This window comes from Octodon degus, unplaced genomic scaffold (assembly GCF_000260255.1).
Source record: "Octodon degus isolate 3935 unplaced genomic scaffold, OctDeg1.0 scaffold00002, whole genome shotgun sequence".
Lineage (NCBI taxonomy): Eukaryota > Metazoa > Chordata > Mammalia > Rodentia > Octodontidae > Octodon > Octodon degus.
The window spans coordinates 27,236,373-27,249,719 of NW_004524578.1; the positions used below are offsets into that span (position 1 = coordinate 27,236,373).

The 13,347-nt window shown below is 49.4% G+C and overlaps 1 protein-coding gene across 1 annotated transcript in view; it reads left to right on the forward strand.

The window, feature by feature from the left end:
* Pla2g4e (phospholipase A2 group IVE) overlaps nt 1-11,870 on the forward strand; it is a 57,434-nt gene extending 45,564 nt beyond the window's left edge. The window contains exons 13-20 of the mRNA XM_023712605.1: nt 965-1,187; nt 2,908-3,022; nt 3,521-3,658; nt 5,181-5,288; nt 5,726-5,929; nt 6,914-7,080; nt 9,433-9,616; nt 10,007-11,870. Coding sequence (XP_023568373.1) covers nt 965-1,187; nt 2,908-3,022; nt 3,521-3,658; nt 5,181-5,288; nt 5,726-5,929; nt 6,914-7,080; nt 9,433-9,616; nt 10,007-10,227 — 1,360 coding nt within the window. The 3' untranslated portion in view covers nt 10,228-11,870. The remainder of the gene's footprint in view (nt 1-964; nt 1,188-2,907; nt 3,023-3,520; nt 3,659-5,180; nt 5,289-5,725; nt 5,930-6,913; nt 7,081-9,432; nt 9,617-10,006) is intronic.
* The last annotated feature ends 1,477 nt before the right edge of the window (nt 11,871-13,347 follow it).

The window sequence follows — 13,347 nt, forward strand, 5'->3', positions numbered from 1 at the left end:
AAGAAAAAAAAAAAAAAAGATAAATAAATGAAAAAACACAGTAAACCTTACAAAAAGCAGAATTTTTTTGTCTAAGAAATCTGACCTAATCCCACTTTCCCTAGACCAAATCTTGTGAAAGACAGGCCACTGTTCATATAAATTCAGCCCAGCAAGCTCTACTCCAGGGGTCATTTTCAGTTCAGAATAAAGAGGAGCCCTCTCTTCTCTGCCTTAGACAAGAGGGGACCAGGTCCAGAAGAGCCTGCAGGATGGGGCAGAGAGTGTCATCATCTTAGTTTTGCCGCCCCCTCATGGCCCACATATAAGTTCAAAAGAAAATGAGAAGTCTTTAGCCAGTATCATAAATATAGGAATGAATATGCAGGGCTGAGAATGGCTCAGTAGAATAAGCGCTTGCCTGGCAAGCACAAGGGCCTGCGTTCAAACCCCAGTTCTGCAAAAAATAAAAAGGAATGAACATGCAAAGCAGAGAGAGCTCAGCACTGGGACAGACCACACCTGGACTTGCGTGTGGCCTCAGCACTCGCTCAGTGCCAGCCACTGTTCCAGAGCTCTACCCTGTGATACCTCAAGCAATCATTATGAGAATGGTATGATCAGAGTCCCCTCATTCCACAGGCAGGGAAACTAAGATGAAGAGTGGTTATAGTGTTTGCCCAAGACCACACAGCAAGTGAATGGCACAGCCAAATTTGAACCTAAGAAGATCTGGGTCCAGAATCTTCATCTTAACTAATGCTGTGCCCAGCACACAGTAGGCACTGGAGAAATAGTCATGATAGCAATTATGAGTAATAAAGTTCACCCTCCCTCCCACCACCAGGCCTCATCTCACCTCTTTCCCAGGCTCCTCTGGCAAGTTTAGGGTTCCCCATGATCTACCTACCTTCTCTTCCACCTGGACCCAGAGCTGATCAGACTGGGGCTGGGTCAGCTCTATCAGTCATTCTTGTCTCTCCAGGACCATGGCGACCTTGTACCATGACCCCGAATGGTCCTCCAAAAACCTAGAGCCTGCTGTCTTTGAGGCCCGGAGACATGCCGTCAAAGACAAGATGCCCTCCCTATTCCCAGACCAGCTATTCAAATTCAAGGAGGAACTCCGGCAGCGCAGCCAGGAAGGCTACAAGGTCACCTTCACAGACTTCTGGGGCCTGCTGCTTGAGACCTGTCTAAGGGATGAGGTAGGCATTCAGTTTCTCCAGGGCTTTCTTCATCAGGGGTTGCCACAGAGGTTAGGTTCACCCACCGGGGTCTCCTTAGACTATGAACCAGATATTGGATATACAATGGCAGGAGGTGGTTCAATGGTCTTCTCACACTCCCCTTAGGGGATGACTAAGACCTGTGTTGGAAGCAGCTTAGGTGCACCTCAATATATGGGCAGCATGTTGTCCTGAAGCCACACCAAGAGAGCTGTAAAAGGAAATGGGGAAGGAGGAAGGAGAGTTGTCAACCATGATACAAGTCTGACCCTAAATGAAGAAGAAAGGAAACAAGATCAGGTGGAAGCAACCTAGGCTTCAGGATAGTCTAGGGAAGCTCCACAAGGCCCTTTGAGAGTCCCTTGGTCACAGCCAGCTGTGAGTGGTGTCCTCTGTCCCCTGAATGGGCCTACTCAGCACCACTGCTATGCTCAAAGGACTGTGACCTCGGCACCAACTTAGCCATGAACTTCAGAGCATAGCAGCTGGGGCACTTGCCTGTAACCCTCTTGGTAGTTAGAGTTGTGTGGGGCGCTGTCTCCTGGCCACTAGACAGGAAAAGTGTCCAGTCAGGTTCTTTCCTTCTAAGGACCAAGGAGCTATGTGCAGCCCAGAAGACAGCCAGCCTATACTGGCAGAGTCATGTGGGATGTGGTGGAGCGGGGAAGGGGGGTTCCTCTAGTGACACTGTGACCCTGGACATCAGGGTGGGCTCAGCTAACAGCTGGATCTTTCAGGCCACAGAGGCCCAGAGAGGGAGGAGCTTCAGCTGTTGCTCAGCCCCAAAGCAGAGCTGTCCACTTGACTTATACCCAGGCCCATAGCTCCAGTCCCACTCCCAAATGTGCCTAGGAGTTCCTCATTCAAAGCCAAATTTATCAGAAGAGGGAGGGGCTGCAGACTATCTTCTATTCTAGAAGATATTCTATTCTAGAAGGTATCTTCTAGAAAATCAGACAACTTGAGCAACCAAGGATGATTTGACCTTTATTGTCAATAGTCACACATTCCTTCCTTCAATCTTTTGACTAAATTGTTCACCTGCTACATGCCAAGAACTGAGCTTGTTGCTACTGGTGGTTTGTTTCTTTTCTTTTCTTTTTTTTTTTTTCTTTTCTTTTCATTTTTTGTATTGGGGATCAAACTCAGGATCTTGCACTTGCCAGGCAGATGCTTATGCCGCTGAACTATCTCCCTGGCCACTACTAGTGATTCACAAAGGAGTCAGACATAGCTAATAACCCATGTGGGCAGAACATTTGGAGGGTTTAGCATGAAGAAGAGCCAGGAAACAGGCTAGAATGCTGGTGGGAGGCCTCTGGTCTTTCATTCTGACAAAGGGAGCCACTTCCTCTCGCCCTTGGCAATGACAGTGGACTATGGCTTTACTTCCAGCATAGTGTTCTTTGAGTGCCTAACCTGTTCCTTCAAAAGAGTCCCCCAAACTCATTAGACCACACTGTTTGTCTTCCCACACATGTTGCTGGTGGGTCACCCAGGGAGGTAGGGAACGTCCTCCAGCAGCATTGGAAGAGCAAGCCTGATTGGTGTCTATGTCCCACACAGCAGCCTGGTGGGCTCAGGAGCTCAAAAATGTCTGCCAAGGATCCATGTGGTACTCCTACCCTGCGCCACTATCCCCTTCTTGGGAGGTGACTTCTGTCTGTTGCTTCTCCTTAACCAATTTCTTTCCCCACAGAGTAGTGAGTACAAACTGTCAGACCAGCGTGCTGCTGTATGCCAGGGCCAGAACCCCCTGCCCATCTACCTCACCATCAATGTCAAGGATGATGTAAGCAACCAGGACTTCAGAGGTAACACTGGTGGCCAGTGACTTAGGCAGGGGCCCTTCTAGGTAGGCAGAGGCACTCAGCACCTCCATATCTCCCCCCACCCACACTCTGCCAAACTCCACATCAGAAAACTGAAGGAGTCAATTCTGCTTCCCCAGCCTTGCCCTGCCCCATGGATGGGGCTCTGTGGGTTCATTTGACGGGACAGGAAAATTTCAAGGTTGTGAATGGAACAAGTCCTGGATATTGCTTGAGCTGACTATAGAATGATGGGGAAGACCCTCCTAGCATTAGAGGATGGCATGACCCGGGTTTATCTGGTTTTGAGGAGCCAAAGAGCCCAGCAGCTTGCAAAGCTGGTTTGTCAGCTTTACGGAGGCTGGCTACGGGCGCCCCTTTTGTCCACTATGAGAACTGCAGCTTCCCTGTCCCAAGCTCCTCCAGGAGCGAGTAGAGGGGCTGTGGGTGCCTGGCTCCCTGGCTTGGGGCCAACACCCCGCCCTGCTGCTCCCTGTACAGAGTGGTTCGAGTTCTCCCCCTACGAGGTGGGCATGCAGAAGTATGGGGCCTTCATCCCCACCGAGCTTTTCGGCTCTGAGTTCTTCATGGGACGGCTGATGAAGAGGATCCCCGAGTCGCGAATGTGCTACCTGCTAGGTGATTCCGGCTGCAGGGCTACCCTGGGAATCCTGCCCCTTGCTGAGGAGGCCTTACCTTTGTATTAGAGGGGAGCAGGAGAGCTCTTGCCCCTGTGCTGGCCTGCCTAGGTTAGCCCTCAGGCACCTGACTTCCTGGTACCCCAGCACTGCCTTATCCCAGAAACCTGAGAGCCCCCAAGGCTGTTTTAATCTCCCTGTGGCCCTCTTGGCCCAGAAAGGCTTAACATAACACACACACCAGTCACGGGGACCCTGGGTACTCTTCCTGAGCCTGGTCTCCAGTGGTGTCCCTGGGGATGGCTCAGACGCAGCCTGGCTGTAGCAGGCGGAGACAGAAGCCTCTGGAACTCTTACTCCCTGCGCCTGGCTCCAGGCAGCAGTGTGCCTGCTTCCAGTGCCAGTTCAGCCCATGGGCAGAAGGGCAGAGCCACTGGGGGAGCCCAGCAAGCTCCCCACCCCAGGGACCCTAGTCTTTCCCAAGCCAGGGCCACTGAGCACAGGGGCAACAGTGACGTTCATTGTCAGTTCTTCCATTCTGTGTCTCAACTGCATCTGCCAAAGGCTGACTTCAGAACACCTGCCTGTTAACCCTCGTCCTCATGACCTGGGGTAGAACAGTTACACCCTTTATTTCAACTTCTTCCTTCTATCCCAATCCAACCTTTTCACAAATCCAACTCCTGACCCAGATCTTTTGTGAAAACTACCCAGAAACTACCATGCCACAGTGGCCTGTCTAACTACTGAACACCTATGCTAGTGGCCATATAGTTCTGAAAACTATAGTTAATTCACTTGGGTTTGAACTCTAGTTCTTCATTTATTAGTTGTGTGAAGTTGCTTAAATTACTTAACATCTCTGAACTTCGGTTTTCTTATTTGTGCATTGCACTTAAGAGTACAATCTGGGGGCTGGTGAGATGGCTCAGTGGTCTAAAGCACCTACTTAGAACAAGCTAAGCTAAGCAAAGCACAGGGGCCGCGGTTCAATCCCCCAGAACCACAGGCCAGCCAGCCCCGCCCCCTGGTGGGCAGAGCTGGCCACACACACAAAAATAAATAAATAAATAAATAAATAAATAAAAATTAAAAAAAAAAATTAAAAAAAAAAAGAGTACAATCTGCCTTGGAGATCCCAATGGGCCAATAATATATGTAAGAAAGTTGATAAATATTATTATTACTATTATTCTTTAGAGATGACATTGCATGTATCAAGGCTTCACCATATTTTGGCACCACTCTAAACACGTTAGCTCTATGAATTGACACAAGGGGCAGATCTGGATTGGAAATCAAAGCGTGCACTTGTACTATGAAGCCCCCTCAGGGAAGGGACTTGTCCACCTTCACATCTGCTCCCTGCACTGAGGGGTGGGAATGAGTGAGGCCCAGCACCATGGGAGTTGCCCCATGGGAGAAGGGAGTCCAAGGGTGCCGGCCCTTGAGTACCTGAATGGGAGGGAAGCCCAGGCAGGCCCAGGCTCCAGGGTGGACTGCTCAACGGTTCCATTCCCTAGGTTTATGGAGCAGCATCTTTTCCCTGAACCTGCTGGATGCCTGGAATCTGAGCAATACCTCAGAAGAGTTTTTCCACACATGGACGAGGGAGGAAAGACATGACATCGGTGGGTGACCAATGGTTTTCCATCATGGTGAAGTGATAAGCAGTGGGGCACAAACAGAAGTCCTGCACCATGTGTCCACATTGTCCTGTGGTCCACAGACATGGAAGGCATATGGGGCAGGAAGGAGGTGCCTCAGGGAGCCTGTGCCAAGGCCCAAGTGTCCAGGACAGCTCTAGTGCCCAGCAGAGCAAGGGCCTGTGAACAGTCTGTCTTTTGGCCTGTCATCCTCTCTGGGACCACTGCGTCTCCACTGCTGGACCCTGGCCTAAGCCTCTGACCTAGACCTCCAACACCAAGGCCAGGCTCTGGAGAGTGAGGCAAGGAAGGTGTGAGCTGTACTTACAGACCCTTCTAGAGGCAGGCAGGCAGACAGTGGCTTTCCTGGGTGCTCAGGGTCTGCCAACTCATGCCACCTGCCCTCTGTTCCCCCCCTGCAGTAGATGAACCCCTCCTGCCTGAAATCCCCAAATATGATGCTAATGTCCTGGAGACCTCGGTAGTGACCCCAGCGTCCTGGCTATCCAATACTTTCCGAGAGATCCTCACCTACCGGTCCTTTGTGTCTGAGTTCCACAACTTCATGTATGGGCTGCACCTGCACAATGACTATCTCCAAAACAGCCAGTTCCAGAAGTGGAAAGGTACCCATGCACACCCACACACACACACCCCTGTGGGGTGCTGGGGTGGGGAGACTCTGCCATGGATGGATTATGGGTGTGCCAGTAGGGTGTGCTGTGGGTATTTAATTAAGAGATTTGCACAACACCACAATCCAGCAATGAACCACTCCTGCAAATGGGGAAACACAGGCCCTTGTTTTCTGCAGTTGTGCTGAGGGACGGGTGCTAAGGCAGTGCCCCCTGCAGTGGGCCAGGGTGGCCCAGAGCAGGAATCCCTGAACAGTGAGTAGCAACGCCAGGTCTTCAACCATGCTCTCCTATTCCCATTCATCACCTCCTTGTGCTAAGGCTCGAAGACTGGCTTCCTGCCCTCTTTGATATTCTATTTGGCCATGACATGCAAAGGCTCCCTGAGTCCTGCCTGTTAACCCTTGTCCTCATGATCTGGGGTAGAAGGACACTAGGCTTCAGGCCCTGGGTAGCCCTAGTTTGCAGGATGGTCTTAAGCCCCTATAGCCCTTCACACTCTGTGCCTGGGTTGGAGAGAGGTTCTGTGTGTAACCATAAAGGACTTGCTGAAATCCCAAGAGCGTGTCGTTACTCACCATCCCACCCAGAGGGACTGTGGGCCTCTGAAGTGTGCTGGTCAGAAGGGGGAAGGCTGGGATGTGGTGGTCCATGCCTGAAATCTCAGCACACAGCACTCTGAGCAACTGAGGTAGCCTAGGCAACTTAGCAAGACCTTGTCTCCAAAAAAACAGTCTTTTTAATGGACTGGGGATATAGCACAATGCAAAGGCCCTGGGTTCAATCCCCAATATCACAAGGGGAGGGGAGGATAGAGAAGAGAGGAAAAGGAGAGAGAGAAGAGATAAGAACAGAAGCTGCAGTTGTGGGCTGGTGGCCTAAGCTGTAGGACAGAAGCTCCAGGTAGGACTCTTAAGCCACCAAGTGCCTCAGAGCATGGCGCCCTGGTAACCTGGTAACCTGGTAACCTTTCAGACACTGTGCTGGACACCTTTCCAAACCAGCTGACAGAATTTTCAAAACACTTGTGCCTGCTGGACACAGCATTCTTTGTCAACTCCAGCTGTGCACCTCTCCTCAGGCAAGAGAGAAAAGTCGACCTCATCATCCACCTCAATTACTGTGCAGGGTCCCAGACAAAGGTAAGTGCTAGGAGCAAGCTTCCTTTCTGAGCGCAGGTGCAACAGAATCAGTGTCACAGCCTTGGTGGCCTCAGTGGCTGTGAGCAGGGGGATCTGGCCCTCTCAGGGGCTCTGAGACTTAGCATGGGAGGAGCTCAAGCAGTAGGGCATGGCACAAAGTTCAGGGGCAGCCACGTGGCTGTCACACACAATGGGGCCTGGGGGAGACATAAGTTCACTTAGCAAAATCCCAATTGTATTCTTGTCTTTGAGCACTGGCATACTTAGCCATCAGCTTAAAAAAAAATTACAAAAGAGACCATCTCAAGATAAAAAGACTGGTGATGTAGCTCAGTGCAAAGGCCCTGGATTCAATCCCCAGCACTGAGGCCAGAGGACTTAATAGAACCTAGTTCCCTCTAGAGTTTTATTTATTTATTTATTTATTTATTTATTTATTTATTTTCAAATTGGTAGGACAGTTTCAATAATTAACATATTGCATACATTCTTCCTAGTGGTTAATTGCTGTTCAAGATGCGGATATGATATCCTACTTACAAACACCATTAGAACAAATCACTCTATTCATTAAGAGAATGTAACTATATATCTATCCTAACCACTTTGAATACACAGATACAAAATGGACATACATCTGTATACCCTTTTTTTGTTAAGTTCCGTTATCTGAATATTATAGGTGTGTAAACTCAGCAAAATATTCTAAAAGAGTCCAGTAGCCTATAATAGTATTGGGTCTTCCACTTGACTGGCAATGTCAGAAATTGTTGACCTGAGTCCCCTACAGCTCAGCATAACAGCATGGCTTTACTTCTTATATTTCATTTTTATACTTTTCTGCTGGATGGTTAAGACCAAGGTAAAGCAGGACCTATGCAACAAGAGTTGTAGCTTTTGGGTCTGATAAGGTCAGTGAAATTCCCTCAGGATTTATCCTGTACCTCAGATTGTAGATCCTTTGTCAGTGTCAGCCATGTGGATGAGTCACGGACATTGCTTGGCCAATGTGCTCTCTGTGAAAGCCTGAGAGAATGTTTTCTCTCCATGTGACTCTCCTTAGGCACACTCTGCATTATCAATCACTTTCCTCTTTGGCCCCATAATCTCCTTGATCAGAAAATTTGGGACACTGCCGAGTTACATGACGTTACAGTACAAGTTCTCATATGTCCTGAGTCTTAATTAACCTTGGAAGGCTAGGGCCAAAATGTTGGCTTTCCTTGCAGCCCTCCTTTTTCTCTAATTTTGGTCTGCAAACTTAGGTTGTTAACCATCCAGAAGAGAAGTTTATTGTTATTACCATACAATTTAGGCTGTTAAGCTTAATCTAGAGTTTTAAACCACTTAAAGAGTAGAATGTCATGCTTCAAAAAAATCATAGTAGACCCTCCTTCCCCACAGACAATAGTCCTCTGTGTAATTAGCCCAAAGAACCAGGATCAGAGAGGTCTGTATTTACGTTTGAAAAGTTCTGGCTTTCTCAGGAAAAGACCTGGCTTTGGTCTCCTTTGATCTAGTTCTGTCCTGAAGCTGAAGAATGGGAAATACAGACAAATGATCAAAATGACAGCAGTGATCATGATCTAAATGTATAAATACGTAACACACTTTCCAACACACAGCCTTACCTGGTCCTGACCCCAGTTTTGTTTTGTTTTGTTTTTCATCTGTCTTTTTGAGACAGGGTTTTCTGTGCAGTTTAGGCTAGCCTTGAACTCACTTTGTAGCAGAGGCAGGCTGACCTCAAACTCACAGCAGTTCTCCTGCCTCAGCCACCCAAAGGCTGAGATTATAGGCATGCACCACCATCCCTGGTTGACCCAAGTTCTTTGAGGCTGATGTCATGGCCCCTATTGTCTCTGGGTTACAGAGGCGCAGGGAGGTATGTGGCTTGCTTAGGGTCACACCGCAAGCAAGCTGTGGAATAGGTGTAGAACCAAGGGGATTTGGACACTAAGTTCAGTGCTCTTTCTGCTGCATCACGGTTTTAAAATTTTTTTTTTCAGAATCTATCCCTGTGCCACTGTCATTTCCAAATTTCATGCATGTGCACAGGAGCTTGGCATACCCAGCTCTGGTCCCTGTTACCCACCAGGCTCCATCCACATCTACACAGGTGCTTTTGTGAGTGAGTGGCCAGGGGGTTCCTCTCTACTTCACGTGGGGAAGGAGCTAGCAGCTGGGGCTCACTAACCCGCTACCTGAGGCCTCTAATCCCGGCCTGATAAAAATGCCACAGACTGTCAAAGAAGTGGGGACCATAGTTATTAGGAAGCTGGGTCCAAGAATTCCATCTCTTCCCCACCTTCAGCCCTCTGGTTCTCACACTTGTCCCCTGTGATGTTGCAGCCTATGAAACAGACCTGCGAGTACTGCACCAAGCAGGGCATCCCTTTCCCCAGCTATGACATCCAGGATGATGACCAAAACCTCCAGGAGTGCTACCTGATGGAGCAGACTGAGGATCCCAATGTCCCCATTGTGGCTTTCTTCCCACTCATCAGTGACACCTTCCAGAAGTACAAGGCACCAGGTGAGCCACCACCTCGCTGGCCCTAGTGTCCTGCAATCCCCAGCTGCAAGTGCCTGCTTTAGACTTGGGGAAGCCCCTCTTCACTGTAATTGGGACCACCTTGGCATTGGCAAGGAAAAAGAGCTCTGTCCACCCCACCTACTCCTTTTAATGTTTCAACATTTCTTGACACCCAACTATGTGCCTGGAACTGGCTGGTGCTGGGGCAAACCCAGAATGGGAAAGCTTTTCCCTGCCCTAAGATGTGAGTGTGCATGTGCATGTGCGTGTGTGTGTGTGTGTGTGTGTGTGTGTGTACATCTGTGTGCAAGTGTCCATTCGTGCAGGGTGGCAAGAGTCCTTGAAGCCTGACATAGTAAGGGTCCACAGCAAGTCTTTCTGCCACCACAGGTGTGGAGCGGAGCCCTGAAGAGATGGAGCTGGGCCAGGTTGACATTTATGGCCCCAAAACTCCCTACGCCACCAAGGAGCTGACATACACAGAGGCTGCCTTTGACAAGCTAGTGAAGCTCTCCGAGTACAACATCCTGAATAACAAAGACAAGCTCCTCCAGGCCCTGCGCCTGGCAGTGGAGAAGAAGAAACGCCTGAAGAGCCAGTGTCCCTCCTAGGCCCAGGGAGCCCCACCGGTCCTGCGTCTGCCTCTGCTCTCCGAGCTGCCGCTATGGCAGCTGCACCACCAGCCCTGATCTCTGGCCAGGAATGCAGGCAGGTGGCCTTGGCCTTTCACCCAAAAACATCACAAGAAGAGGAGAGAGGAGCCATACTGGGGTTTTATACCTCTGGGATTTCTCTCCTCACTTTCCTACAGGGAAAAGTGGTGGTCAGGGACTCCCAGCATTCTCCTCAAGCAGGAAGAGAAGGGTAGCCTGAGAGAGGGGCTGGTTCCCAAGAACCTCAGGCTTTAGCTCTCCTCTCCCTTCTCCACAGTGAGGTGCTTGGGAGGACTGAGAAGGACTCCTAATTTCTCGGCAAAAATGCTTTACCAATTTTAAGGTAATTGCATTCTTATATTTATCATCAAAATATTTTATGATTTTGAATTTTATGAATCAGAGTATTAGTTGGAAGCCTGATGCTAGGAAATCTAAATGGAGAACTAGGGACATCCTAGTGTCTGCACCAACAAAGCCATCAGGTGGCCCATGGTGCCCGCAGAGAAGCTGGGGCTGCTGATGCATGCCCGTGATCCCAACCAGGCAGCCATGGTTAGGCACCCAGAGCCAACAAAATGCCAAGCAAAGTGTGGGCCCTCAGAGTGGGGATCTAACCTGGGGATCTGGGCAGGCTGCAAAGGACTGCTTCAGGTAAGCAGAGGCCCAGTGCTGCCAGCACCCTTCTCCTCTCTCCCTTGCTCCCCTGGCCATCTGATTTATAGAGGAGATTATTTCTAAATGTGATGTCTCTAATTTATCATGGAAATTCCGAGGCCAGTACACTCCAGCACTTGGAGAAAGAAGGGAGCAAGAGGTAACTTAGACAGGCCAGGATAGCCCTCCCAGAAAGAGCTACTCCCCCTGTCCCCTTCAGAGATGGCTTCCCATCAAATCCGGGGAAAGCCTTGGGACACAGAGAAGCCCAATCAATGTGACCAGGTCTCCCTGCAGGTCAGGGACTTAAATGAAGAAAGGTTTTACCACTGGTGTGCCCAGGCTGATGGACACAGAAGGGCAGAAAGAAAGTCATATGGTCTGGGCAGGGCCCAGCAAACCCTTTGCGGCCCACTCTGTTCACTAAGCAGTCCTTTGTTGTTGGGAGATGAATGGTGGCAGGTACTCCAAACTTAGAAAAATAGGGTGTCATTACATCCTTGCTGCTGAGAGTGTGGTGGGGAGCTGGTTAGCAATACGGGTTCTCAGGCACTACCCAGCCACACGGAATGGAACTGCACTGTAAAGAGGCTCAGGTCTCCTGTCACACACCACCCCACCCCTATGTGGTTCCTGGGTGAGTTAAAGTTGGAAAAGAAGCTGGGCTCCCAGCGTAGTGGCACATGCCCATAGTCGCAAGGATACCATGTGACGAGCAGGTATAACCCAGGCTCTTGTGCACAATGAGCAATGAACTGCAAAAGTACACCAAGTGAAAAGCAGCTATGTTGAGTGAAGATCACATAAAGTTGTGCTTAGGGCAAGTCGATGCCAGTGAAAGCTATGGCACAGAGATGCACTGCCATCACCATGCCGGCGTGATGGGAAAGGAAAAGCACTGCTCATGAAACACAGCACACAGCAGCAGCCACTCATAAGTCAGGCTTTCAGGGCCGGCCAAATAGCTCAGTGGATTAAAGTGCCTGCAAGCAGGCACCGGGGCCAAGGGTTCAATCCCAAGCCTGCTGTGCTGGCCCCGCCCCCCGGGTGCGCTGAGATGGCCACTGAGACTGGATGTGGTGGTGCGCGCCTGTAATCCTAGCACTTGGGAGGCTGTAAACAGGAGAATCACTTCAAGTCCAATCTAGTAGTAAGACCCCGAACACCCTGTAGACCCTTTCCTAAGATACAAAAAATAAAAAAATAAAAAATAAAAAAAAATCAGGCTTTCAGAATTTAAAGGATATACACCTCAGCCCAGGCACCTCTCCTGAGTCTCTAGATGTTATCAACAGGAATGACTGAGAATTACTGTGTTATCTCAGGGGCTCTCAACATACATGCTTGTTCCAGAATTCACTTTGATCTTAATGACATGCATAAGATGCAGTGCATATTTATGAACCCTTAATGAGGTGGAGATGAAGATGACTATGTTATCCAGGAGCTGCAACATGTGCTCTTGCCTAGAGCCTCAAAGATCTCCCGAGTTGTGTGATGTTCTACTTCTCCTAAGATAATGGAAGGAGGAATGGCCAGGGTGCTGTTTGAAATTAAACAGATGGAAAGAAGTGACTTCCTCAGCTTCAGTTTCTCGTGGTACTACCAGCCTCTGGAGGACTGATGCAGGAGAACTGCAGGCTGGAGCAAAACCTGAGCAATTTAAAAACTTACTGAGATCCCATCTCAAAATAAAAAAGCTCTGGGTACGTAGCTCAGTGCAAAAGCCCTGGGTTCTAGTCCTAATAATACAAAAAAGGAAGGAGCACAGGAAAGAAAGGAAAGAAAAAGAAGGGAAATGAGGGGAAGGAGGTTAGAAAGCAATGGATTTATGCCACTGTCCCCACCAAGCTTGGAAATTATAAATCCTTCAACTCTCTTGAAGCACTGGAAAGCTGGGCTTCAGGACCTAAAACACTTGTCTCCACCCAGGTGACCTAACCTGTGTGTCATCCCTCCTCTCTGCCAGGGAAGCCCTGCCCCACTCTGCCCTCCCAGCTGCAAGCATGGGGTCCTCTAACTTCAGAGCGAGCAGGCACAGGCCTGTCTGCTTTGAGGACAAGGTGGTCCTGCCTTGGGTTCATCACCAATGTGAAGTGACATTTGTACCATCATTTTGCTATTTGAACACAGAATAAAATGGCCATGTGGTTAAGTGTTGTGGATTCATTTGCTTTCATGACCTGATGCTATGAAGCACCCATCACTGTTGCCCTTGTCCCTCCCTGGCTTCCTGGGTCCCTTCCTTCTTCCTTCCAGGGTCCACCTCACCAGTGGAAAAGGCCAGAGTAGTCCCTTTCTAACTCATACCTCCTCCATGGGCTTTGTTTTCTACTGCCCCTTCTTAGGGTGAGGTCTCCTCTGGTTCTTGCATATTTTTTTTTAAACTACTGGGGCTTGAACCCAGGATCCTGCACTTGC